General features: G+C 42.9%; 3 protein-coding genes across 5 annotated transcripts in view; 1 reads left to right on the plus strand and 2 right to left on the minus strand.

Annotated features, from left to right (window-relative positions):
* On the minus strand, positions 1-23785 carry LOC115103788 (rho GDP-dissociation inhibitor 1-like). Of its 2 annotated transcripts, XM_029624719.2 has the most exons (7): positions 23671-23758; positions 21682-21736; positions 11097-11291; positions 5721-5804; positions 4845-4921; positions 3820-3883; positions 1-2488 (listed from the first exon to the last, which is right to left on the minus strand). In XM_029624719.2, exons 3-7 carry the CDS (start codon positions 11287-11289, stop codon positions 2289-2291), a joined length of 618 nt encoding a protein of 205 aa, XP_029480579.1. In that variant the 5' UTR covers positions 11290-11291; positions 21682-21736; positions 23671-23758; the 3' UTR covers positions 1-2288. The 2 variants fall into 2 exon arrangements, with proteins under 2 accessions (XP_029480579.1, XP_029480578.1); XM_029624718.2 differs by lacking the exon at positions 21682-21736 and having other exon boundaries at positions 23671-23785.
* LOC115103790 (anaphase-promoting complex subunit 11) overlaps positions 5814-27736 on the plus strand; it is a 24743-nt gene continuing 2820 nt past the window's right edge. Inside the window, exon 1 of one of the 2 annotated variants that reach the window (XM_065006269.1) lies at positions 5814-5844. In XM_065006269.1, coding sequence (XP_064862341.1) covers positions 5829-5844 — 16 coding nt within the window. In that variant the 5' untranslated portion in view covers positions 5814-5828. Of the gene's footprint in view, positions 5845-27645; position 27736 lie in introns of those variants that run through there. The other variant, XM_029624722.2, reaches the window with a different exon arrangement.
* On the minus strand, positions 24761-27578 carry LOC115103789 (THO complex subunit 4-like). Its single transcript, XM_029624720.2, has 6 exons — positions 27236-27578; positions 25926-26084; positions 25667-25814; positions 25477-25546; positions 25173-25365; positions 24761-25072 (listed from the first exon to the last, which is right to left on the minus strand). The coding sequence occupies exons 1-6, from the start codon at positions 27467-27469 to the stop codon at positions 25058-25060; spliced, it is 819 nt and encodes a 272-aa protein (XP_029480580.1). The 5' UTR covers positions 27470-27578; the 3' UTR covers positions 24761-25057.

The raw sequence follows: 27736 nt of genomic DNA on the forward strand, positions 1-27736 counted from the left end.
CCAAGTTGAGCAACATCTTTATTGTCCATGAAGAGCAATCACAAATGATCAAATATGCATACAACCCCACCAGCATGCCAGCATCGAAACTGTACAATGTGTGAAGGAATGTATGGAAAAGCACAATATCTGAAACACTTTTACATCCATATGCTTAGGGTACAGTACATGTCAATTCCCCTTTCTGATCCAAAATCCCTCCCTCTTAACATACTCAAACAGTAACACACATTTTCTGCTAGCACATCCTACTCTGTGCAAACTTGACCGTTCTTCCATCAACGTCTTTTCGTCAATAGGTCATTGGGCAAAGGCTGGGGCCTGACTGTGGAGGTGTACATCTTAACCCTACCAGCTCCTGTTCCTAATGAGAGCTGAAACACCGTCAATGTCTCCAGCAGCAGACGGTGAGTCATTCTCTACTCCTGTGCCTTCTCTGGTACTTGTCATCACCTTTGACCTCCGACAGCAGGCCCTAAGGTTTATAACATGTGAGTGAGGTGGGGAGGAGGGAAATCTGACTGGGGATTGATGTACATTAAGGCAAAAAAATAAAATAATCATGTCTCTTTTTCACGCGACCAAAGTCGACGATAAGGCCTCATGGCTAAGGATGAACAATAATGATGAAGTGGCTTGCTGGGGTGGGCAAGAAAAGAAAAAAAAAAAAAATTGGTAAATTCTAGGTGGTGTATTCTATTCTCATTCTAACTACAATGTTAACTTGTGTTTACTAGTGGAGGTTGAGTTCAGGGCGGGAGCAGCATGTGTGTAAAGACGACAGGGAGAATCTCAACTAGCAAAGCGATTAAGATGGTGGAACAGTTGATATTACAATATGCCCTTGAGTGAGTCTACCTGATGGCAAGCACCACATGAAATACACAACATACAGCCCAAGGCATGCACCATCTGTTAGTGCACTACCATGACAACTGCACAAGAGTAGTGAACTGATTATTGGTGAGTGAAACTGATCATTTTGATCTTTCGGTATGAGGCAGCACTGGGGCTTACGCCCTTTTTATTTTATTTTTACAATGTCATCATCTTTCACTTCCTTTGCCCTAGTCTCTGCCGAATCCTAAACTACTGGATGTTCCTGTTTTCAGGGGAAATGGACTTCTGCTTTTGGACATTAACAAGGCGACACGCCACCTTAACTCGTCCTCCACATACAACAGAAAACTAGCAGGATGCGGACCTCATAGGGTAAGAGTTGAATACCCCTTATATAGGGGATCTACTTTCAGGCGTAATTACTTCAAAAAAAATTATACACCTGCTACATTAGGTTACCTTGGCCCCAATCCCCATGTAAGAGGAAAGGGTTAAACATTTAAGGGGGGGTAGGAGGAGCTGAAGTAAAGCATCTCATTATTTCACTGTAGGTTTAAAAAGACATGCTCCAGAACATTTTAACCCCTACATTAAGCCCCACTTGGGCAAGCCCCTTAGTCATTTGAGTTTCATCCCCTCACCATTTGAGTGACGGCTAACAAGACGCACACACGCAGTAGAACGAGAGCAATGTCATGGTGCACATATTTGTGACATGCGATTTTCAGAGACCACTTTTGGCTCGTGGGTGCTACTTTCATAACTACTGGCAAAAAAATAAAAGTACAGGAGAATATCTTTAACAAGGCAGGTCTTGGTAAAAATATATATAGAAAAAAATAGCAAGGAGGCAGGCAAAGGAATGCTAAAAGGGGTAAGGAAAAAGATGTCGGGGAAGGATTGACCATAAACGCTGATTAATATCAACAGTGACATGAACAAAGCCACAGTATACTATTATTCATACAATTATATATAAAAAAAAAACTTAAAGGCCCAATACCAGGTTGGAAGATTATGATAATGCCCTTTCAGTGTTGGAGTAGTTTGAAAAGACTACCTTGGTAAATTAGTTAGTAAACCAATAAAGAATAGTTCCAAACCTCTCTGCCAATAACAGCTAGTTTTCCCTTCCCCACTGAGGCCCCTCCCAGTCAGTCCTAACCAAATTCTTGGCAGGTTGAGGGCATTGAATCAATGATGGTGGATTTTGTGCAACCAATGAAAGCAGAGGAGGGATGGACGGACAGAGGGGGGCGTTGCGTCTGCTGCTGCTACTAATGCAGACGGATAAATGGGGAAAAAAAGAGGGATGGATGGAAGGGTCGGAATGAAGAGGAAGGGTCAGAATGAAGATTGAAGGCATGAGGATGGAATGAAGTACAAGAAAATAGACTCATGGTGAAATGGGGACATGGTTGTGGGGTTTGGTTTTGAAGGCCTCTTTCTTAATCTTTCCAGTCTTTCTTGATGTTGAGGTTCCACTCCCAAGAAAGGTGGTTGTGCTTATCGTCGTCGGTGAACTTGGACTTGATGTTGTAGGTGCCGCGGGCCAGCATGCCTTTAGGAGCCTCCTCCAGCGGGGTCAGGAAGTCATACTCGTTCGGCCTCGGCCCATAGCTCCCCACCATGTAGTCCGACTTGTCAACTACAGAGACAAGAGAGAAAAGAAGGGCTGTTTGAATCACCAGGGAGGACAAGAAATACAGGGTGGTGTTCATCAGGCAATAAACAGAAAACAATGAAACAGGGTGTAACTACTTGGAGAAAATACTTGCTAACTGCGAAGAAAGTTATCAATAAACAGGACTAATGAAAAACACGACTGATGATTGTTTTACTCCAATTTATAGAATTTGTTGAACTTTTATCCCTTTTTCTCCCCAATTTTGTGACATCCAATTGGTAGTTACAGCCTTGTCCCATCGCTGCAACCCCCCTACGGACTCGGGAGAGGCGAAAGACGAGAGCCACGAGACCTCCGAAACACGACCCTGCCAAGCCGCACTGCTTCTTGACACACAGCTCGCTTAATCCAGAAGCCAGCCGCACCAATGTGTCGGAGGAAACACCGTTCAGCTGGGGACTGAAGTCAGCTTGCAGGCCCCCGGCAAGGAGTCGCTAGAGCGCAACGGGACAAGGAAATCTCGCTCGGCCAAACACTTCCCTAACCCGGAAGACACTGGGATTGAACCAGGGTCTGTAGTGACGCCTCAAGCACTGCATAGCAGTGCCGTAGACCGCTGCACCACTCACGAGGCCTGCTCCAATTTTATTTTGATCAATCGATTTCTCAATAAGCCTCACAAACACGACTCACTAATAAAGCAATTGACACAACAGGCTGTTTTGTGCCTAGACTTGCATCCAGTTTCAAACAAACATTTCACGCCCTGCCACTCTGCCTTTCTCTTCTGCTCAGTAAAATGTGAGATGAATGCCTCAAAACAATCTCAATATCCCTAGTGACACTGTCGAGTCTGTTTTTCAGCCTCTATTTTTCAACCTTTTCATCCGGTTTCAAACAATATCTCAATTTCAGGCCCTGGCACTTCTGCCTGTTTCTCTTGGCAGATTTAAAAGGGAAGGCAGTGTGTGGGCCGGGGCCGTCTGTCAACGTCATTAAACAATGGTAGTCTCCACAGGCCTTAAGTGTTTACAGCTCTTCACTGAACTAATTCATTTAAAATGATTCCCTTACTGTCTAAAGCAACGGTGTTGATGTGGCATCATGCCACTTATCTCTTCAATTCTGTTAGGACCAACATTTGGAAACCATGACAATGTATCACCTAGTACATTCCCTTAACAGGGCAATCTGTAGAAACTGATGGTAGTGGGAAACTTCAACGTTGATGTCAACATTCGCTTCAGTCTAGGGCACAATTTCCCACATTTACTATGGGAGGAAGGTTTGTGCGGTTGAGATGGAGGTCAGGAGGAAACAAACAAGAGGGATAGGAAGCAGCAAGCACTCACTTCTCACGCCTTTCCTGTGGGTCTGCTGGACATACTTGAGTCCCGAGACAATCTCCTTGTTCACCTGCAGAGATAGAGGCATCGTTAGCGGCATGGAAAATCAATCTAGCTTATCGCAAGCTCATCTGACAGAAATAAGCCCTTTAAAAGACCTAGTGAACCATGAAATCTGAAAAATACAATACCTACCGGTAAGCCAAGTTCATTAATGGCACAATCTGAGTGTTTGATTTTTAGTGGGGGGAAAAGAAAAGTGTAGCCACCACCTTTTTAGGGAAAGGGAAAAGGGGGGTACCTAGTCAGTTGTACAACTGAATGCATTCAACTGAAATGTGTCTTCTGCATTTAACTTGTGGTCTTCATACAAACAGCTTTCATTCACGTAAAGTGAACGACAGATTCTCTTTTGTTATATTTCAGGTCAATTCAATTGTTTTGTGCAATATCTTACATGTTATACAGGTAACTGCCAAAAATAATGGAAACACTTGTGGGAATGAGAGGTAAAGTATATTGAAAGCAGGTGCTTCCACACAGGTGTGGCTCCTGGGTTCATTAAGAAATTAACATCCCATCATGCATAAAAATGCTGGGTAGGCCATTATTTTGGCTACCATGGCTATGCTCCTATAGGATGACAATGCCCCCATCCACAGGCCACGAGTGGTCACTGAATGGGTTGATGAGCATAAAAATGATGTAAACCATATGCCATGGCCGTCTCAGTCACCAGATCTCAAACCAATTGAACACTTATGGGAGATTCTGGCACGGCGCCTGAGACAGCGGTAATCCTCCAACAAAACATCAAATTATGGAATTTCGTGGAAGAATGGTGTCGCATCCTTCCAACAGAGTTCCAGACACTTGTAGAATCTATGCCAAGGTGCATTGAAGCTGTTCTGACTCGTGGTGCCCCAACACCCTATTAAGACACGATGTTGGGGTTTCCTTTATTTTGGCAGTTACCTGTACATTTAAATGTCAGCAATGACCACTGCAAAAGATCTGAACTGTGCTCTCACTTTGAAGCTGATCTTTATTCTGTACTCCACTCCCTCCTTCAGGATAAAGGACTGCTTCTTAAAGGCCTCCAGATCTCCTGTTAGAAAGACAATGAGGGAATAAAACAAGGTTTCTCCAACTCTCTCTCACACACACACACTAACTAGGGCATGCAGCAGGGGACTGCGGTCCACAGGGCTCCAGTGTGGAGTGTGACAGCAAGGTGTCTAACAGCCATGTGGAGTCCTAGGCAGCTCTGACACCTCAGCAGGGGTCATTATCTCAGCCCAGCAGTGGCACTGCCTCATTAGCACACTTAATCAGGGGTTTTAATAGTGTCTTCTAGCAGTGCTGCAACACTCTCCCTTAACATCTAGCAGTGGAACAGACTGGGGGAACAGAAGCAATACAGTAATCTCTTTATTCCACCCACGATGAATGCGTCGAAACAGTTTTTACCCCAGAATTTGCAATAAGTGCTGTACATGGAAAGACCATGAGGTAAAGGCTTTGAAATGTTCAAAATACACCTAATTAATTCCTATTCATTCACCGTTTCCAGCATGTTACTTCTGACACGAGTGGCTGTGTTACACTGTTCCTCGGGAACAGTCACTACAAGTACATACACGAGTGTGATGCACGCACTTTTACTGGCACTGGCCTGCCTCGTTCAGGGTGACTCAGGTCATTCTGTTCAGCGGCACAAGGTGTCTTGCTCACCTCAAGAGAGTCAGGTGAAAGTAGCAGGTCTTTACTTAGAACGTGGTCTAACAAATCAGTTTGTCAATGCCAGTTAGTGACACACTCGGAACCATTCCCCCATGTTTTGAGATGCTCGTACGATAAGATGTCCATTTCTGGGAATTACAGTAAACAAAAGTACTACAGCTCACCTTGCAGGTCAAGGGTCAGTGGGTTCGGGGCAGTCTCACACATCAGTGTCAACCGTGTCACCTGGACGTTGGGAACGCTGGGATCTGCAACAAGACCAGACAAAGAACATGCAAATAGATCAAGGTAACTGACCCACAGCAACCTTGACACAATTACACCCTAGTTACTTGCTGATATGTAATGTTTGGTTTCAGACCTTTAAACTTTATAGGTCATTCGTGTGAAAATACGTCACAAAACGTATTTTATATTCTAACATTAAGCACAAAAACATGACTTAAAATGTATTTTTACATAATTCTGCATTTGTGTCTAAATGACAACCAAACAAAATACATCCAAGTAGGGATATCTGTGAAGTTATTGCCCTTACCTAGGCCTCCATTTAAACATTAAAAGTTGTAATCTATTGTACAGACCAATAATTCTTAGAGGCAACATTTAGGAATGAAGACTGCATATATACTACCAGTAACAACCAGCTGTCCAACATGCTGCCCCAGATGAGAGCTGAAATCAGGACAGCTATCCATTAGTTGGAAGGGCCCCAACATGAAAAAAAACATTTGTTTATTTTGAGATAGCTAGTACCCAGGGACTGTTTCTATAGCATTCTCCCAAAGCTAAACAGTGGTATTTTTATTTTTTAAATTTCACCTTTAAATAACCAGGTAGGCCAAATGAGAAAAAGTTCTCATTTACAACTGCGACCTGGCCAAGATAAAGCAAAGCAGTGTGACGACAAAAACAGAGTTAAACAAACGTACAGTTATTAACACAATAGAAAAATCTATGTACAGTGTGTGCAAATGCAGAAGAGTAAGGAATAAATAGCAATAAATAGGCCATAGAGGCAAAATAATTACAATTTAGCATTAACACTGGAGTGATAGATGTGCAGATGATGTGCAAGTAGAGATACTGAGGTGCAAAAAGATAAATAACAATATGGGGATGAGGTAGTTGGGTGGGCTATTTACAGATAGGCTGTGTACAGGTACAGTGATCGGTAAGCTGCTCTGACAGTTGATGCTTAAAGTTAGAGGAAGATAAGTCTCCAGCTTCAGGAAATTTTGCAATTCGTTCCAGTCATTGGCAGCAGAGAACTGGAAGGAAAGGCAGCCAAAGGAGGTGTTGGCTTTGGGGGTGACCAGTGAAATATACCTGCTGGAGCGTGTACTACGGGTGGGTGCTACTATGGTGACCAGTGACCTGAGATAAGGTGGGGCTTTACCTAGCAAAGACTTAGATGACCCGGATCCAGTGGGTTTGGCGACGAATAGGTAGCGAGGGCCAGCCAACGAGAGCATACAGGTCGCAATGGTGGGTAGTATATGGGGCTTTGGTGACAAAACAGATGGCACTGTGATAGCAAATTACATGTAGTCTGAGTAGAGTGTTGGAGGCTATTTTGTAAATGACGTCCCCAAAGTCTAGGATCGGTAGGATAGTCAGTTTTACGAAGGTGTTTGGCAGCATGAGTTATGGATGCTTTATTGCGAAATAGGAAGCCAATCCTAGATTTAATTTTGGATTAGAGATGCTTAATGTGAGTCTGGAAGGAGAGTTTACAGTCTAACCAGGCACCTAGGTATTTGTAGTTGTCCACATATTCTAAATCAGAACCGTCCAGAGTAGTAATGCTAGTCAGGCGGGTGCGGGCGGCCATCGGTTGAAGAGCATGCATTTAGTTTTACTTGCATTTAAAAGCCGTTGGAAGCCACGGCAGGAGCGTTGTATGGCATTGAAGCTCATCTGGAGGTTTGTTAATTTCTTGACGCACCCATCCCGTTAGCGGGATAATTTTTATCAACACCTGCTGAATTGCAGCGCACCAAATTCAAATAAAATGACTAAAAATATATAATTTTCATGAAATCACAAGTGCAATATAGCAAAACACAGCTTAGCTGGTTGTTAATCCACCTGGCGTGTCAGATTTCAAAAAAGCTTTTCGGCAAAAGCATAACAAGTGTTAATGTAAGAACATCTCTCTCAGTAGACAAAATATTACAAACACCTAGCAGCCAAGTAGATTGGTCACGAAAGTCAGAAAAGCAATAGATTAAATCGCTTACCTTTGATGATCTTCGGATGTTTGCACTCACGAGACTCCCAGTTACACAATAAATGTTCCCTTTGTTCCATAAAGATTATTTTTATTTTATCCAAAACACCTCCATTTGTTTGGCGCGTTATGTTCAGAAATCCACAGGCTCGAGCGGTCACGACATCGCAGATGAAAATTCCAAATAGTATCCGTAATGTCCACAGAAACATGTCAAACAGTTTTTATAATCAATCCTCAGGTTGTTTAAAAAAATATAATCGATAATATATCAACCGGGACTGTCGCTTTTTCAATAGGAGAGGGAGAGACAATGGCTGCCCCACTCGGTTGCACAAGCAAAACTCTGCGAACACCCAGCTATCCACTGATGCGATGTTATCTTGCTCGCTCATTTTTCAAAATAAAAGCCTGAAACTTTGTCTAAAGACTGTTGACACCTTGATGAAGCCATAGGAAAATGAATCTGGTTGATATCCCTTTAAATGGAGGCAAGGCATCCAATGGAACAGAAAGCTTTCAGGAAAAACAGCACTTTGTTGGATTTTCCTCAGGTTTTCGCCTGCAAGATCTGTTCCGTTATACTCAGACAATATTTTGACAGTTTTGGAGACAGTGTTTTCTATCCTATTCTGACAATTATATGCATATTCTAGTTTCGGGGCCTGAGAAATAGGCAGTTTCAAATGGGTATGTTTTTAGCCAAAAACAAAAATCCTGCCCCCTACACTCAAGAAGTTAGCAGTGTCCAAAGAAGGGCCAGAGGTAAACAGAATGGTGTTGTCTGCATAGCGGATCAGATTATCACCAGCAGCAAGAGCGACATCATTGATATATGCAGAGAAAAGAGTCGGCCTGAGAATTGAACCCTGTGGCACCCCCATAGAGACTGCAAGAGGTACGGACAATAGGCCCTCTGATATGACACACTGAAATCTGAGAAGTAGTTGGTTAACCAGGCTAGGCAGTCATTTGAGAAACCAAGAGTATGGAGTCTGCCAATAAGAATGTTGTGATTGACAAGAGTCGAAAGCCTTGGCCAGGTCGATGAAGACTGCTGCACAGTATTGTCTTTTATCAATGGTGGTTATGATATTGTTTAGGACCTTGAGCGTGGGGGGGGTGCAGAGCTGTTGGCCAGGGTAGGGGTAGCCAGGTGAAAAGCAATGCCAGCCGTAGAAAGATGCTTATTGAAATTCTCAATGAACCCGGATTTATCGGTGGTGACAGTGTTTCCTAGCCTCAGTGCAGTGGGCTGCTGGGAAGAGGTGCTCTTATTCTCCGTGGACTTTAGTGTCCCAAAAGATTTTGGAATTAGTGCTACATGATGCAAATTTCTGTTTGAAAAAGCTAGCCTTGGCGTTCCTAATTGACTGTGAATATTGGTTCCTGACTTCTGTGAAAAGTTGCATATTGCGGGGGCTATTCGATGCTAATGCAGAACACCACAGGATGTTTTTGTGCTGGTCAAGGCCAGTCAAGTCTGGGGTGAACCAAGGGCTATATCTATTCTTAGTTCTACATTTTTTTGAATGGGCATGCTTATTTAAGATGGCGAGGAAAGCACTTTTGAAGAGCTACCAGGCATCCTCTACTGACAGGATGAGGTCAATATCTTTCCAGGATACCTGGGCCAGGTCGATTAGAAAGGCCTGCTCGCAGAAGTGTTTTAGGGAGCATTTGACAGTGATGAGGCGTGGTCGAGTGACCATGGACCCATTACGGACCTAGGCAATGAAGCAGTGATTGCTGAGATCCTGGTTGAAGACAGCAGAGCTGTATTTAGAGGGCAAGTTGGTCAGGATGATATCCAATGCCCATGGTTACAGATTAAGGGTTGTACCTGGTAGGTTCCTTGATAATTTGTGTGAGATTGAGGGCACCTAGTTTAGATTGTTGGACGGCCGGGGTGTTAAGTATATCCCAGTTTAGAACACCTAACAGTACAAACTCTGAAGATAGATTTTTGGGCACAGACCTGGATAGTATGACAGAACTCTGCAGGCTAACTTCGCCACCTTTGGCAGTTCTAGCTTGTCAGAAACGGTTGTCGTTGGGGATGGAAATTTCTGGATTTTTGGTGGCGTTCCTAAGCCAGGATTCAGACACGGCTAGGACATCCGGGTTGACGGAGTGTGCTAAAGCAGTGAATAAAACAAACTGATGTTAACATGCATGAAACCAAGGCTTTTACGGTTACAGAAGTCAACAAATGAGCGCGCCTGGGGAATAGGAGTGGTACTGGGGGCTGCAGGGCCTGGGTTAACCTCTACATCACCAGAGGAACAGAGGAGGAGTAGGATAAAGGTACGGCTAAAGGCTATAAGAACTGGTCCTCTAGTGCGTTCGGAACAGAGAGTAAAAGGAGCAGATTTCTGGGCACGGAAGAATAGATTCAAGGCATAATGCACAGACACGGGTATGGTAGGATGTGAGTAAGGGAGCAATGGGTGAGTAAGGGAGCCGTTCAGTTGTCGCTACTTCAGTAGGCAAGCTGGAGACATGGCGATTCAGACAGCTAGCGGGTCGGGGCTAGCAGATGGGCCTTCAGCGATGTCACAACGGAAGAGCCTGTTCAAACCACCTCGGATGAATACGTCGGCAGACCAGTCGTGATGGATCGGCGGGACTCCGTGTCGGCAGTAAAGGGTCCAGGCCATATGGAAAAAGAGTTATTGTAGCTCAATAATTAGCTGGTAGACCTCTTTGGCTAGTTGGGAGATGGGCCTAGTTCGAGGCTAGCTCAAGGCTAACTGGTGCTTGCTTTGGAACAGACATTAGCCAGGCGTAGCCACTCGGATTGCAGCTAGCTAGCTGCGATGATCCTGTGTTAAGGTTCAGAGCTTGCGGTAGGAATTAGAAGATGTGGTAGAGAAAAAGCAGTTTGATATGCTCTGGGTTGATATAGCGCTGTGCAGACTGGCAGGTATTGACCGAGCTGAGGCTGGCTGGTGTCCGAATGAACGGTGAAGACCGCTAGCAGTGGCTAACTGACTAGTAGCTAGTTAGCTGGCTAGCTTCTGATGGGGGTTCCGGTTCTAAAGTATAAAAACAGCAGATCCGTACCACATTGGGTGAGGCGGGTTGCAGGAGAGTATATTCAGTCCGTAGATGGAAAGTGAGATTAAAATATATATGAAATATATACGAGAAGAAAAAATAAATTAGGAATACTATATTTACACAGGACACACGACCGACTGCTACGCCATCTTGGATTTGACACGTAAAGATACTAAGCAGGCGCCAGGCAGACACGTATACAAACACACATATTGAGAGAGAAATTACAAACACACACACTCACCAGCGACAGCAGCAGCAGCGCCGGCTCCTAGCAGAACCTCCTTGTACTTCCGGAGGCTCTCGTCATCCTGATCCAGCTCCTGGATTTCCTGCAGGGTCTTCTGGGCCGGGGGCTTGTAGTTGACCGTCTCACCTACGTCGTTCTCCGCAGCGATAGCTGCTAGCTGCTCCGGAGTCAAATCGTCCTCAGCCATGTCTGTGGAGAGAAAGAGAAGTGACAGAGAAAGGGTGGGGAAGAGGAAGAAGAGAAAGGAGGAATGTTTACAACCAAGATAGGCAAATAAATAGTTCCACTAATCGCTACTCCTCCCATGTGGCTTCATCTCAGAGGATGTAGTATATTCTGCTCAAATAAAAGGATGACAGCATCTCATCAATTACTATGAAATGCTGCTATGACATCACATAAGGCAACAAACAAGGAACTAAAACGCAGAAAGGTTCCCTGATCAGAAGAACCAAAAAAGGTGCAGAATCTTTTTTTTTTTTTTTTTACATCACAAAAAAATGAAGCCACTACTGATGACATAATCCTGGTTCTAATGTGAAAAATCTGGGCACACTAACAGCATCAGGCTAATGGGAGACCATCTCCATCAAATGAGGTCATGTGTGAAAAGTCACATGACATGGGCCCCTAACACACACAAGATTGAGGTCAACTGTCCCAAGATGCAAAGAAATACAACAATACATGACAAAACAACAAATGGTGTATTTTCCATTTTTAACTGCGTGATCCTTCGCATTGGGAGAACCACCTGAGGGGTTGTTCTAAAAACGGATCAATCAAACACAGTCGCTCACAACCATTGGTCTCCAGGGGCCTCTTAGCCGGACTTTTCAAAACAAGCTCACACCAATCTACTTACACTGACTGTCATGTGTTATACAGTGATGTTGTCTTCCTTTCATTATTTAGCAAGTAAGTTCAACTACACTGACAGATGTGGTCAAGCGTCGGTCAAAACAATGTTGACATACAGAATTTACATGCTCCTAAAATAGACCACATGTAGGCTACATTCTTAAGATCGACGCAATCAATGACCATGGTCCTTAAATGTTGTTGCCCGTTTGCCTCAGATCTGTAATGGCAAACTCCTACGGTCGTTGTAATGACAAAATTTGTTTGGATCGGGGCCGACTTCCAGGCTTAATTTGTGGGGCTTTCCTCAAGTAAAATCTGAATGAAACTGTTCTTGAAATTGCTTTTCTCAAAAACGACTCAAATCATTTGATGTCATCTTATCAACAACTAAAACCGTTTGACAGCAAGCCTAATGGCATTCACAACAAACAAGATGGCCAATAAAATCCACTCCAGATGGGTCATCCCCATCCAGGGGTTATAATTGGAATGAGAGGCCTCTCCCTCAATATACTTGAGTCATGACAACTGGAGAGACTCACAAAAGCAGGAAGAGTTGTATTTATGCCAAGAAGGGTCCAACATCCCAAATAAGGCTTTCTCTCCCACAATAGCCTGATCATGAATCCTCTTTCTGTGTCTGCTACTGCAGAAAGAGCACTCGGGAATGAAAAAAAAAAAAAAAATAATTTATTTTCCACTTGATTTTGGTGATCTATCATTCTTCGCTGGAGCTTGGGGGAGTGAAAGTATTTAAATATTGGCATTTAGTCTTAAGTTAAAAGCACATCTGGATCCTTGTTAACCAAAGAGCGTAAAACTATTCATAAAAAAAAAAAAAAAAAAAAAAATAAACTAGTAGCCTGGTGTGGAAAATGAAGGAAAATGGAGCGGGGAGAATGAATGACGCAGTTTGTTTTGGAGTTTTGTATGGCGTATAGTACATGTATTAGGAAACTAATCCCTCACTAAAGCCAATCTACACGGTAACACAGATATAGGAACGAAAAGTACACCATAAAACAAAAGAAAAATGGGAAATAAATTAGTACTGCTGCACTGGCCAAAATCCCATTGCGAAATAATGCTTTTTAGCCTATTCATTGATGGAAATACCAGTCGATTTAAATACATTTGACTGGTCATGCTTATTGGTCTATAGGTTCATTTGCATAATTTAGTGGAATTACATTTCCGTGTGTGTATATTGGTTATGCATCTCATTTATCACACTCGCACAGCATACAGCTACAGAGCCTTTAAGTGGAAAAACAGTCAGACAGTGTGAGAGCTGCTGATACAGCATCTCAAACAGCAAATGCATAAGCAATAGAATGCAGGCTTCATCAGGGTGTCACACACCACTTTGCAATGAGCTGGGGGCAGTATGCATTTTGAAAACATATACTTCATTTTTGGAATCCTGAACATTTTACTACATATCTTACCTTGCTTCAAAGTAGCCTAGCCAAAATCAGACCATATCCATAAAGGCAATTCTTTTATATCAACTTTCCTTAATTGTCCAGTAGCCAAAGCCACAATCCTTGTCATATTAGCAACCCATGCTAGTTGTTGCATATTTGTTCTCCCCTCTAAATTCCATCTCTCTCACATGTAACTGCTTGCTTATGACAACGGTGTTTCCCCCTAATTGCATTATGGAACGAACATTCACACGTAGCATACGGTCTTGTGCGCATTGCTGAGCTTATAAATATGAAGAAATAATAGTTGATCAACATTTTAGGGATAAATGTTATCGGTTGCATCAGACTCATGGCTTTTTAACTTTTGTTTTATGTAGCCTAGGCCTACTGGTTGTATGAACTTGGGATCTATCGTCCCACAACTGTCCCAGAGTCAGTTTGGAATAGGCTGTTTCTTTCTCGACAAGCTGAACAATAGAATAGGTCAACTTTTACATGGGGGATAGCAAATTAAAATAGGCTAGTGATTTTGCTTTTCGTTACTCGTCTTAGTGACTGAGGGAAAGTACATGTGGGCATCGGAATTAGGTAACATCGTTGCATTCTCGATTGGCATTTTCTGTTCAAATGAATTACCATAACCCAAACGGGACTCGTGTCTTCCTGAGCACCATTGGTGGACGCCCTAATTAGGTTACGCTCCCGATGCATATGGGTCCAGTAAATAAATACTGCCGGTCAAACGTCCGGCACCACACATTCCGAACGGAAACCTTTTACTGAATATAGAGATATAGAGCTTGTATCAAGAGTTAAGGAAGCCCACCATCAGTGTGACAGCGTAGTAGTTCCATCATAGCCCTAATGCTTAGTCAGTATCCTTTGGACACTGTGTTAACTAACCTCCAGACGAGCTTCAATGCCATACAGCTCTCCTTCCGTGGCTTCCAACTGCTCTGAATACAAGTAAAACTAAATGCATGCTCTTCAACCGGTCACTGCCTGCACCTGCCCGTCCGTCCAGCATCACTACTCTGGATGGCTCTGACTTAGAATATGTGGACAGCTACAAATACCTAGGTGTCTGGTTAGACTGTAAAATCTCCTTCCAGACTCACATTAAGCATCTCCAATCCAAAATTAAATCTAGGATTGGCTTCCTATTTCGCAATAAAGCATCCATAACTCATGCTGCCAAACATAACCTCGTAATACCATGTCATCTATAAAATAGCCTCCAACACTCTACTCAACAAACTGGATGCAGTCTATCACAGTGCCATCTGTTGTCACCAACGACCCATATACTACCCACCACTGCGACCTGTACACTATCGTTGGCTGGCCCTCGCTTTATACTCGTCGCCAAAACCACTGGCTCCAGGTTATCTACAAGTCTCTGACAGGTAAAGCTCCACCTTATCTCAGCTCACTGGTCACCATAGCAGCACCCACCCGTAGCACATGCTCCAGCAGGTATATCTCACTGGTCAACCCCAAAGTCAACCCTTCCTTTGGCCGCCTTTCCTTCCAGTTCTCTGTTGCCAATGACTGGAACGAACTGCAAAATCACTGAAGCTGGAGACTCATATCTCCCTCACTAGCTTTAAGCACCAGCTGTCAGAGCAGCTCACATAGCCAATCTGTAAATAGCCCATCCAACTACCTCATCCCCATAGCGTATTTATTTATTTATCTTGCTCCTTTGCACCCCAGTATCTCTACTTGCACATTCATCTTCTGCACATCTCCCATCCCAGTGTTTATTTGCTATATTGTAATTACTATGCCACCATGGCCTATTTATTGCCTTTACCTCCCTTATCCTACGTCATTTGCACATGCTGTATATTTATCTTGCACCGGTCGCAGTTGCAAATGAGAACTTGTTCTCAACTAGCTTACATTATTAAATAAAGGTGAAATAAAATAAAATAATAGTTTCTAGTCATCTCTCCTCCTTCCAGGCTTTTCCCTCTCTGGACTTATTGCGATTGGAATCTTTCATAAATTAGGTGCATTACCGCCACCGACCTCATTCGTCTGTCAGTCCCCCAAGTTCCTACCATTTCTACCAACCTTTGAGAGGGCAAGATGTTTATTGTGCACATGTACATTTGCAAGACTCATGGGGTAGAAGTTCTGTTTATTTAATTAATGTATGGTTTTTCCTTTGTTCATATTTCCCAGGTTATGTCGGACTTCCGTATGTCCGTGTCCTAGATTTATGTCATTCTGGTTGTGCTTAATATAACCATGTGTGCCTTAGCCTATTTCTATGCACACTATGTGGTAACATTAAGCTAGCCATTCATACATGGAGCAATAATGTTATAAAATTGATTAAGTCGAATCTAACAATGTATGCAGAAATGGCCTTTTACATTGTTTATTGGCTGTAATTGCCAATTGTATGGTCCTGGGAGGGGCAAAGTGCTTATGTACCTGTTTGAGCTCCTGTTAGATTACATTTGGTTTCTCAAGGGGTGGTTGTGCGGTCTTGCCCTCGAATTGTGTCCGTTCAGATAGCCCCTGTATCAGGCTTAACCTGCCCTATTTCTTTTGTGCTATTGCCCGTGTATATTTGGTAAATCAACTAGGCTTTCGGTGATATCCTTCTCTCATCACGGAATTGAAGGTATTACCTGCATAGCACACAAGGCACTATAACAGTAAGGGGCTGTAGTGGAGCAGGTCGAGAGCTTCAAGTTCCTTGGTGTCCACATCCCCAACAAACTATCATGGTCCAAACACACCAAAGACGGTTGTGAAGAGGGCACGACCTATTCCCCCTCAGGAGACTGAAAAGATTGCATCAGCGCCTGGTATGGCAACTGCCATCTCGACCGCAAGGTGTTACAGAGGATAGTATGTACAGCCGAGTACATCACTGGGGCCAAACTTCCTGGCATCCAGGACTTCTATACCAAGTAATGTCATTAGAAGGCCCAAAAAAATTGTCAAAGACTCCAGCCATCCTAGTCATAGACTTCTCTATGCTGCCGCATGGCAAGCGGTAACGGAGGGCCAAGTCTAGGTCCAAAAAGCTCCATAAGAGTTTCTACCCCCAAGCCATAAGACTGCTTAACAGTTAATCAAATGGCTACCCAGACTATTTGCATTGACCCCACCCCCTGTTTTTTTTATTTTACACTGCTGCTAATTGCTGTTTATTATCTAGGCATAGTCACTTTACTCCTACTACATGTACACATTGCCTCAACTAATTCAGAGCACACACTTGATAAAGCACAGAAATAGTGTCCACTGCATTAGAGGTCGACCGATTATGATTTTTCAACGCCGATACCGATTATTGGAGGACCAAAAAAGCCGATACCGATTAATCGGCCAATTTTTAAAAATGTTGTAATTGTCATTATTACAAATACAATATTGAATTAACACTTATTTTAACTTAATATAATACATTAATAAAATCAATTTAGCCTCAAATAAATAATGAAACATGTTCAATTTGGTTTAAATAATGCAAAAAAAGTGTTGGAAAAGAAAGTAAAAGTGCAATATGTGCCATGTAAGAAAGCTAACGTTTAAGTTCCTTGCTCAGAAGATGAGAACATATGAAGGCTGGTGGTTCCTTTTAACATGAGTCTTCAATATTCCCAGGTAAGAAGTTTTAGGTTGTAGTTATAGGAATTATCGGACTATTTCTCTATACCATTTGTATTTCATTAACCTTTGACTATTGGATGTTCTTATAGGCACTTTAGTATTGCCAGTGTAACAGTATAGCTTCCGTCCCTCTCCTCGCTCCTCCCTGGGCTCGAACCAGCAACACAACAGTCACCCTCGAAGCACCATTACCCATGCAGAGTAAGGGAAACAACCACTCCAAGTTTCAGAGCGAGTGACGTTTGAAACGCTATTAGCGCGCACCCCACTAACTAGCTAGCCATTTCGGTTACACCAGCCAAATCTCGAGAGTTGATAGGCTTCAAGTCATAAACAGCGCAATGCTTGATGCACAACGAAGAGTTGCTGGCAAAACGCACGAAAGTGCTGTTTGAATGACTGCTTACAAACCTGCTGCTGCCTACCACCGCTCAGTCAGATGCTTGTATGATCAGACAGATTATATGCAACGCAGGACACGCGAGATAAACTAGTAATATCATCAACCATGTGTAGGTAACTAGTGATTGTGATTGATTGATTGTTTTTATAAGGATAAGTTTAATGCTAGCTAGCAACTTACCGTGGCTTACTGCATTCGCATAACAGGCAGTCTCCTTGTGGAGTGCAACGAGAGGCAGGTGGTTATAGCGTTGGACTAGTTAAATGTACGGTTGCAAGATTGGATCCCCCGAGCTGACAAGGTGAACATCTGTCGTTCCGCCCCTGAACAAGGCAGTTTACCCACCGTTCCTAGGCCGTCATTTAAAATAAGAATATGTTCTTAACTGACTTGCCCAGTTAAATAAATAAAGTTAAAAGGTGAAAAAAAAAAAATCTGTGTCCAAAAATACCGATTTCATTCATTCATTGTTATGAAAACTCGAAATCGGCCATTCCGATTAATCGGTCAACCTCTAATGTGCACCACACAACAGAGATTCACCGACAGGTATAGAACGCGATGGAATCACCAGCTCGCTTTTTCCAGTTGTGCTATACTCAAAGTTGATATTCACATAATAAATTCCCCTCGACCACAAATTGGGGAAAACCAACAATACAACATGTGGGTACCCAGTGTACAAGTAGGCTACGCGTAGCTAGCTATATGTGTGGAAACATTTCACCACAAGTAAGACTTAACTTGTTTAGTATAGTCTGTTTGGAACCCCATTCACTACTTATAGTCCATTTGTTCTGTTGGTCTTGGCAAGCTTAATATTCCGGTCGGTAGCTAGCACTCACATGGCTGCTAGCACCATCATGAAAAGGGGCATGAAGGAAGCCCTACAATATTACGTTTTTCTAAGTAGTGAGAACACTAGGGAGCAGGCATATTTGAAAAGTAATGTTTAGGCATGTTGTACTTTAAGAGTTTGTAATTGATTAAAAACAAGCAGACAAGAAATTGTGTTTGAAAAAAGGTTGATTTCTTGCTGTGAGCCAATGGTGTAACCTAGGCAACCAGACGGTTTTCCTGGTAGGGTGGAGGAGCCTCGGCATTCTATCTAAAATGCTGACCAGGCCGCACACATGTTGATTTTGTTCAACTACACACGATCAGGACACGCAGGTTGAAATATAGAAACAAATTCTGAAACAACTATATTGATTTGGGGACAGGTCGAATAGCATGAAACATTTATGGCAATTTAGCTAGCTAACTTGCTGTTGCTAATTAATACGTCTGGGGTTATAATCATTGGGTTGTTATTTGACCTGAAATGCACAAGGTCCTCTACGCGGACAATTAATCCATAGATTAAAAAAAGGTAAACCGAGTTCATTTCAGACTACTTCTCATGACTTAATATGGTGGTTGGCAACCAACTTGAAGGTGCATTATTGTTTGGGGTGGCAGATAGATTAGAGGTTAGAGCGTTGGGCCAGTAACCGAAAGGTTGCAAGATCAAATCTCTGAGCAGACAGGGGAAAAAACAAATCTGCTCTGCCCCTGAAGAAGGCAGTTAACCCACTGTTCCTAGACCGTCATTGTAAATAAGAATTTGTTCTTAACTGACTTCCCTAGTTAAATGGTTAAAAAATAAGTAATACCACCAACTGGAATGTGGACCTAAATTCATCTTGCAATCACCCACGTGGAAATATGCTCTCAAAAACCAATGAGGAGAGAGGCGGGACTTGCACTGCGTCACAAATAGAACCAAGTTCTATTTTAGTACCTGGCTACACAGACACTCGTTGACGTGGGTGCAATGACTGAATAACGTGTACATTTATTTTGCAACGCACGGTGTGGTCAGCATATAATACTGACAGAGTATTTTCAAACACACATGTGATTGGCTCAACTGTTCTGAGGAACAACGGTAAGCTTCATTATAGGGATGCACGATATATCGGAATCGGCCGATATCAGCTAAAACCGGCAACCTCGTATCGGCCCAACGTCTAGTTTAATGCCGATGTTAAAAACCGAGGTCAAAGCTACCGTGCATACCTATATAACGTAGGTACATGACGTAAAGAAGCCACGTTATATTTTGCTCTACACGTGCAACACAGCATTCCTAACCTAGCCCACAATGTCTACTGTGTGTATCAAGTACTCAACAAGTCGAACAGTCATTTGAAAGAGTAAGAAAATTTCAGCGAGACAACTCAAAGGCGAAATCCATTACAGCCAAGATAATGGAATTCATTGTCCTTGACAATCAACCGTTCTCTGTCGTGGGTGATGTGTACCGGTGCTCGACCACTCGGCGAAAGCACACATCACCCACGACAGAGAACGGTATTTTCCAGATGTTGCCCTAGAGGAGTTACACAATAATTGCGTCACTGCTATTAGCTTCACAACATAAATGACTGTTTCAAGGTTTGGGGTCAATTAGAAATGTCCTTGTTTTTGAATGATTTTTGTGTGCTTTTGTCCATTAAAATAAATCAGAAATAGAGCACAGACATTATTAATGTTGTAAATGACTATTGCAGCTGGAAACAGCAGATTTTTTATGGAATGCTACATAGGCGTTTCAGCATTATCAGCAACCATCACTCCTGTGTTCCAATGGCACATAAGCTAATCGAAGTTTATTTTAAAAGGCTAATTGATCATTCGAAAACCCTTTTGCAATTATGTTAGCACAGCTGAAAACGGTGGTTCTGATTAAAGAAGCAATAAAACTGTCCCTCTTTAGACTAGTTGAGTATCTGGAGCATCAGCATGTGTGGGTGCGATTACAGGCTCAAAATGGCCAGAAACAAAGAACTTTCTTCTGAAACGCATCAGTCTATTCTTGTTCTGAGAAATGAAGGCTATCCCATGTGAGAAATTGCAAAGAAACTGAAGATCTCGTACAACATTGTGTACTACTCCCTTCACAGAATAGCACAAACTGGCTCTAACCAGAATAGAAAAAGGAGTGGGAGGCCCTGGTAAACAACTGAGCAAGAGGACAAGTACATTAGTGTGTCTAGTTTGAGAAACAGATGACTCACAAGTCCTCAACTGGCAGCTTCATTACCCGCAAAACACCAGTCTCAACGTCAACAGGGAAGAGGCGACTCTGGGACACTGGCCTTCAAGGCAGAGTTCCTCTGTCCAGTGTCTTTGTTCTTTTGCACATCTTAATCTTTTATTTTATTGGCCAGTCTGAGATATGGCTTTTCCTTTAAAACTCTGTCTAGAAGGCCAGCATCCCAGAGTCACCTCCTCACTGTTGACTTCGAGACTGGTGTTTAAGACTGCTACAAGATCCCTATTTTACAATTCTATAATCAAAATGTGTTGGTGACAAAATAATGAAAAGGGTTGTACGGTAGCCTCAATAAATAGACAAAGAATTGTGGTTTAACAAGTCATTGCATGTATAGATTTTAATATTACTTGACTTAAAAAAAACACGTGTATTTTAAGAGCAAGTCAAGTCACGCCTTGAACTTGACACGAGACTCGACCCGTTCTACTTAGGACTCTACTTGGGACTCGGACCTTGTGACTTGCTCGTGACTCAAATAATAGTGACTCTGCTAACATACATCCAGCCTCCTGACCTGTCTGAACTAGCAGGCTGGGTGAATGCCACAGAAGGAGAGAGCTCACCCTGCAGACAGTGGAACATGGATTTGACCGCAGTGATAAACATGCCTGAGCACAGGGCAGTTAGGGGCCTGCTTAGACTCCAGCCTGGTCTCAGACTTGATGTAGGATAGTAAATGTAAATCAGGGACACTCAAATTAGTAGGATATGGTTACATAAGACAGAAGGTTACTTAAGGCAAAATCGAAAGGTGGGTAGTTGGTCGGGTGGGCGTATAACGCGAATATCTAGCAGCTCAAAGGTTGTGTGTTCAAATTTCATCATGGACAACTTTAGCATTTGAGCTAATTAGCAACTACTTATTACTTGTTAGCTACTTAACATGCCCGCTAACCTTTCCCCTTTAACCAAACTCCTAACCTTAATCCCTAGCATAGCTAACAGCCACCTAGCTAACGGTAGCCACAACAAATTGGTTCGTAACAAATCATACATAATGGATGATGGGTATCCACAAATTAATACATTCCATACGAAATCTACTGTCTTAGATCTGCGTAAAGAATAATATGAAACGATCTAAGACCAGGTTGCAGACTCACACCGACTGCTTTTACACATTGACACCAGTGGTCGACCTACCTCCATCTTGCAAGAACAGACCCGAGGACAATCAGACGTGGACCCGACGACCAACCTAATGGGTCCAGGTTTAGACCCATGGAAAAGCAATATATATATATATCAGCCAAGTTGCTCTTCTGCTTAATGAATAGGTCTTTATATGTTGTCTAACCCTTCTATTAGTGTAAAACAAATATGCTATAGGCTATGCAGAGCTGTGGTGGGGTCCATTCGGGTCTATCAGCTGTAGTTACATAGACCCAAGACTCGATGACAATCAAATAGGGCCCGGCCCGTATCCGAGGAAAAAGCTTGCACTTTGGACCCAGACCCACCCTGAACTGTTATTTGGTTGGACCCGTTAAGACCTCTATACCACATAATTAACCAAATAATTCAACTGTTTGGGTTGGTAAATGGTGTGTCAGATTATATAAACTTTTGACCAAATGTCAGGTTGTTTCAGAGCTAATGTTATGTAATGATTTGCACTAAACTTTCAGTGCCACTTAAGAGTAAAATCTCACTTCCTATTCCCTACTCTTTAGGCAAAATCCTCAACTTTGTCTGGGAGTTAGGGGCCAGGTGTTTGTCAGTCTGATTTTAACTCAGCTGGGAAGTGCATGGGATGTTCAGAACAGAAACATAACCATCTGCAGGCTCCTGAGCATATACGAGAGATTGTTTGTCACGGATTGACTATTCATTGACAAATGATAATTTAAAGCAATTTCCAATGCTAACTTAATGGATGCTCAATTTAATGAGTCGTGATGTTCCATCGTACATGGCTCAATCAATGTCGTCCTGGCTTCTAGTCTAAAGGGTCCACTACACCCACCCAGTCAGAGGAAGATGTGGGAAGATGTCTGCTAGAAATAATTGACAGGATGTGGTACTTAACATTCAGGTTGACAGAGGAAACAAGTCTACCTACTCTAATGAATTTCTTCTCACATTCACCAACTAGAATTTGCATCAGTAAACATTAATGGATGAAATGAATTACAGTTTAAATAATGACTCATTATTTATTCAAACTTGTGAACAAAATGAGTTGTACTCTGCACAGGTGCAGAACAGTCTCTTTCTCCTGTGCAATCACTGACAATACTCTACACAGACACCAGCTGTAAAATTATAATTTGCGTTGCAATGGAACTGGGTATGCAGTGTGCACTCCAGATCAGTGCAGTATGTCAAAACATTTGTTCTCTTATCAACATTGCTTTATGGACTGGAGTTACTTCCTGGAAGAGAAACGTCTAAAAAAATAAACCTCATTTCCATTCTTTTGTTGTCTGTGGGTGGCTAGATAGCTGGAGTTGTAGCGTTAGCTTGCTGCAAAGAAAGACTGACCGGTTAATGTAACGTTAGTTACTGACAGGGACAGATGCTAACTTGAAAATCCAAACGAAAAGCTACATAAGTAGCTAAACAATGTGTTACACTATCTAAAGAACAAAGGTTACCTAATCGTCGAATTTAGCACGGTTTCAGGCGACAAAGTAATCAAACGTCAAAGACAGCCAAATAGCTAGCTAGCTAGCTAGTGTGTTAACACCACTGGCTAACTAGTCTCTGAACGGCTAGACACTGCCGCAAGTCATCAAACTGCACGAGGATTGCTAGCTGGCTAGTTAGTAACATGGGTGTTGGACTCTAGCTACCTGCCACCCAATTAAACCAAACTATGTTACAAATGTCCCGTGCTTTTACATAAGTCCCACTGGAGCAGAACAAAATATTAACAGTAGACCAACGTTTACTTAATGTTTCTGTGGCTACATATGGGCACTGCTGCAGCCAGGGTGTGAAGTATGTAACGTTATAGATACCATAGCAGGCTAACGTTATCGTGGTTGGCATACTAGCACAACTCAGCAAATTGCTAGTTAGCAAAGTTGGGACGAAATGACACCAGATACAAAGTAAGTCTAAAACATAATGAAACGTTCTGTGCTTGATCGTTTAACTATTGTATAGGTTGTGAAAGCAGGTCTTTACCGTTTTCCTGCTGTTTTTCCACAGACGCTAGCAGAATAAGTGCTTCTGTTGCTCTTCCCTGTGCAAGTATGGCGAACAAGGAACGGCGCCGCCCCATACAACTCGTTTCCGGGAACTATGCCGCGGCGCGCACGCTCGTTGCAGGTGGCGTGAGTTGCCGCGCACCCTAAAGAGATTTTAGGTGGGGCTCATTTGAAGTCTTGAACAAGTAGCGGAAGAGTACTTAAACACTTCATTTGAATAGTTTCACATGTTAAAACGGTAGATTTTTTTAGGTCAACTTATTAGGTCCCCATCCTTCATTGCGAACCGAAGACTAATCAACTGGTCCTTCGAGTTCTTTGACCATTTCAACTAATATCGAACAAGTCAGTGATGTGAAATTGAAAAATAATTTCTTACACTAGTAACCACAAACCTAATATGAAAATGTGTTAACATGACACATTCATTGGGTTTGACAATCTCACAAGAGTAGTGTTGTGCATGTTATAAAATTGCTTTAGCTTTTCACAAGCATTTGATAGATGCAGCACAGTGAACTACCATTGGAAGTCCCAATCATTTCTACACATTTTACGTGATTATCCCCACCAGAGGTCAAAGATCCAATTAATGCTTGATGTGAAAATGTGGTCAGAAGCATCACATGGATGGTGTGATGTTATTGGAGCTTCCAGAGGCACAATTGAGCTCCATACCACATCACCATGTGCCTAAAATTTTGTAACAATGCTGAAGGCTCCATATAGCTCCTCATTGACATGATTGGTTGACAGTAGTTGAGGGCCTGTATAAACAAACTCACTTCACAACAGCTCTGCGCCACAAAGCGCTAGTATGTATGGCCTGACTTCTGAAGAGGCTATATCACCATAAATGCTGCATGGCCAATGCAGATGCCATATTGACCATAGTGCCTTTCAGGCGTGTAGGGGCTGGTTCCTGGACACATAAAGCCTAGTCCATGACTAATGTAAGCTCTTAAGAGAATTTACACCGAAACAGCTTTGCACCATGACTAAACTTAATGTGTGGGAAACCAGCCCTTAGTGTCCTACAGAACTTCAACAAGAGGCAGATGCACTGGAACAGTTTGTTTTGTAGGTTTATTACAACTATGCACAAGGAGAAGGGGAGGCAAAGGGCAACAAAAAACTCCCTCAAAAACATACAATCATCCCAAAAATAATGGTACAAAAAGTGTTCATAATATTAAAAAGGGAGAAAAGCCAGATCCATCCACACATTAAAATGATGCCGAAGAACAGTAAATGTAAAAGATCTGGTCCATTTCTCAGGTCCAAGTCAACAAGCTTCAGATCCGACAGAGGACGAAGATGGTTAGGGATGAGGTGAGGGATTCAAATGAGTGCTTCTGGGAATTCTAACTGGTCTCCATCTGCAATTAAAAACAAGTTGAAATTAGGACCATATTCTACCTACAAAGATAAAGCCCCTTACATTATAGGAATATAAATTCTTCACTTTCATGCATTTACCTTGGCATTGTAAGCATCCAACTGGGCATCCAGCTCTTCAGCAGACAACTGCTGCGGTTTGCCACCACCACGTCCGCCTCTACCCCTGCCCCTGGAGCCTCTGCCTCCCCGCCTGTCTCCGCCTCCCCGCCTTTCTGAGAAATTGGGGCGTCCGATTCGGTCTCTGTTGAATCCACCACCGCCTCCATTTGAACTGCAAACAGATTCAAAGACAATCATTGAACTACTGGGATTCCCCAGATAAAAAATAAAAAAACAACTACCATACATGACAAAATAAAAGAAAGCTTATAGAATCACATACCTCTGTGAAGGTCGTCTCTGGTTATCGTCTCTGATTTGTGATGTGACGTGCTGAATGCTCATGGCGCGGCCTGTGAGCAAAGGGAAAATAAGATTAGGCATCGTGGTTCAGGAGCGTTAATCAATGGCCACATTTTATGAAGAACTAGCTTCAAAATAATATCAATCAACTAACTCAAATTAAAGCTCACCATCGAGTGGTACATTGTTGTACTGTTTCATGGCTTTGAGTGCATCAGCCCTCCTCTCAAAGTGGACGTCGGCGGTTCCCTGGCTGCGGCCAGACCGGTCATAATGCACAGCCGCTTTCTTCAATGTACCAAATTCCACAAACAACTCCTGGAAAAAAAACTCACAATAAGGGAACATGGCCGGTAGAATTCATGTTAAACGTCAACGGTTCGGGTGAAAAGGCCGACATCTTTGTATTCGATGGACTGTAGAAATTACCTGGATATCAGCGTCAGAGACACCGAAGTCAAGGTTTGAGACAAGGAGCTTGCCACCAGTCTCTACACCGCCACCGCCTGCTCCCCCGCCACCACCAGCATTACCGCCAAAGCCACCTTCGAACATGTCGTGTTGCCATTTGTCCGGAAGCTCTCTGGGCTGTAAAGGTAGAATGAAAAAAATGCAGCTGCTGACTTCTGGTTCCCCTGCTCCTGCTGATCAGACTGAGCACATTTGAGTCAGTTGCTTAGGCAGGCAGGGGAATCTTGCTTCATCACTACCATTTAGACAATGATCTATGGTGGATTCATGGTCAGTGTAACAGCATACATATTACTTAATAACAACAATTACATGAATATAAGAACCAAAACTAAGCTAGTAGGATAGATGGCAGGACTTCCAACTCAAAATGGCTCCTGCCCTACAGGTGGTTTGAAGGTGGTGTAGGTAATTAGAATGGCAGTGTAGGCAACAACAAAAAAACTGACTTGATCTCGATGGCAAGGACAGCATCCAGATTCTGCTTCAACTCCAAATGACGAAAAAGTCCATCCAAAGAAAAATCCTTCCTTCAAAACGTGTGAAAGTCATTTCCCTTAACCGACCATGGAAAGTTCAATACAGTTCCTTGGGGTGTTGTGCTTTGCAGTCTGGGTCAAAATATGAAACAAAGAAAAAAAAAAACCTAATGTGGCACAGGAATGGTGGCCCAGTTGACAGAACATCCATTTTGAAAGTCGCCATTTTGTTAGCTTCGTTGCGTTAAGTCCCAATTCTTGATAATTTGACAAATCTGTAACTTAATGGCCAATAATGCGCCAGTCGACAAATAGGATTAAGAAGTTGTGGACTACCAAAAAAAAAATACGAGGTACACGTCTTGCAGACCAAAGGTGAATAATCTGGGCCAGGTCGCATTCAAACTACACAAGTGTTAGCTAGCTAGCTTTGCGGATCAGCTCCGTTTTGAAGTGGCCAACGAGTGTGAACAACACGTTAACGTTACCTCACTAGTTAGCGTTCCCTCCCAGTAACATTCAATAGTGCTGGTTAGCAACTGTTTGACCTGAAGCCAAACACGACTTTGTACGTCATTATCAAATTAAAAAAACGTTTCTGAACAGTGGTTTCTTCTTTGGGTTGTGCCCTATAGCGCACTCCCCGATGATAATTCCACATCCATCAGCAACCTTGCGAACTACCTCGTACGTGTCGCAGCACATTTAACAAGATCAGCTAAATTATTTAACATTCCTCGTCGTCGCCTCTGCCATTCCTCCTTTTTCTGTGATCCTCCGTGTTCCTACCCTGCTGTATGGCGTGGGTCTGCTGTCGCTTCTGTCTCCGCTGAAGTTCTGTCGACTCCTCATGGGCCCGGATCCGCCTGTCCGGCCTCCAGAGACAGCGCCACCGGGTCGCCCTCCACTCCCACCTCGACCCGATGATCCTCGGCTGCGGCCTCCTCGATTTCCGCGGCCACCTCCACCTTTCTTACTTTGTTGAATAATGTCATCCAAAGACATATCCATCTTATCAGCCATGGTGGCACTTGTCGTGTTAGAGAACACCAAATAATTGTAAAATTAACTTTAATAATTACGTTTTTGGTAGCAAAATCTAGCCGCGTTCGTGCTAATCAATGGCGAATAGCTAAAGTTTGAGTGACGTTAGTGGGGCTTAAAAATAATTGTAGGAAGTGACGTAAATGCATTATTTCTACCATTTCCGTTCGATTTAGCGCGTCTTTCACGACCAACGTCCTCTCTGCTGCTGTATTGTGCCTCTATCCAGCATTGCAATCATAAAGG

The sequence above is a fragment of the Oncorhynchus nerka genome, linkage group LG21 (assembly GCF_034236695.1).
Source record: "Oncorhynchus nerka isolate Pitt River linkage group LG21, Oner_Uvic_2.0, whole genome shotgun sequence".
NCBI classification, from domain to species: domain Eukaryota; kingdom Metazoa; phylum Chordata; class Actinopteri; order Salmoniformes; family Salmonidae; genus Oncorhynchus; species Oncorhynchus nerka.

Bases quoted from the DNA above. Each gene is read 5' to 3' on its own strand.
- LOC115103789 (XM_029624720.2), bottom strand. From the start codon at position 27,469: ATGGCTGATAAGATGGATATGTCTTTGGATGACATTATTCAACAAAGT. The intron at 25,547-25,666 runs GTGAGCTTTAAT...CTTTGCTCACAG, and splicing joins CAACAATGTACCACTCGATG to GCCGCGCCATGAGCATTCAG. The intron at 25,366-25,476 runs GTATGTGATTCT...ATCTGTTTGCAG, and splicing joins CAGAGACGACCTTCACAGAG to TTCAAATGGAGGCGGTGGTG.
- LOC115103788 (XM_029624718.2), bottom strand. From the start codon at position 23,767: ATGGGGCGGCGCCGTTCCTTGTTCGCCATACTTGCACAGGGAAGAGCA. The intron at 11,292-23,670 runs GTAAAGACCTGC...TTCTCTCCACAG, and splicing joins GGAAAAACAGCAGGAAAACG to ACATGGCTGAGGACGATTTG. The intron at 2,489-3,819 runs GTGAGTGCTTGC...TTGTCTCTGTAG, and splicing joins CCACAGGAAAGGCGTGAGAA to TTGACAAGTCGGACTACATG.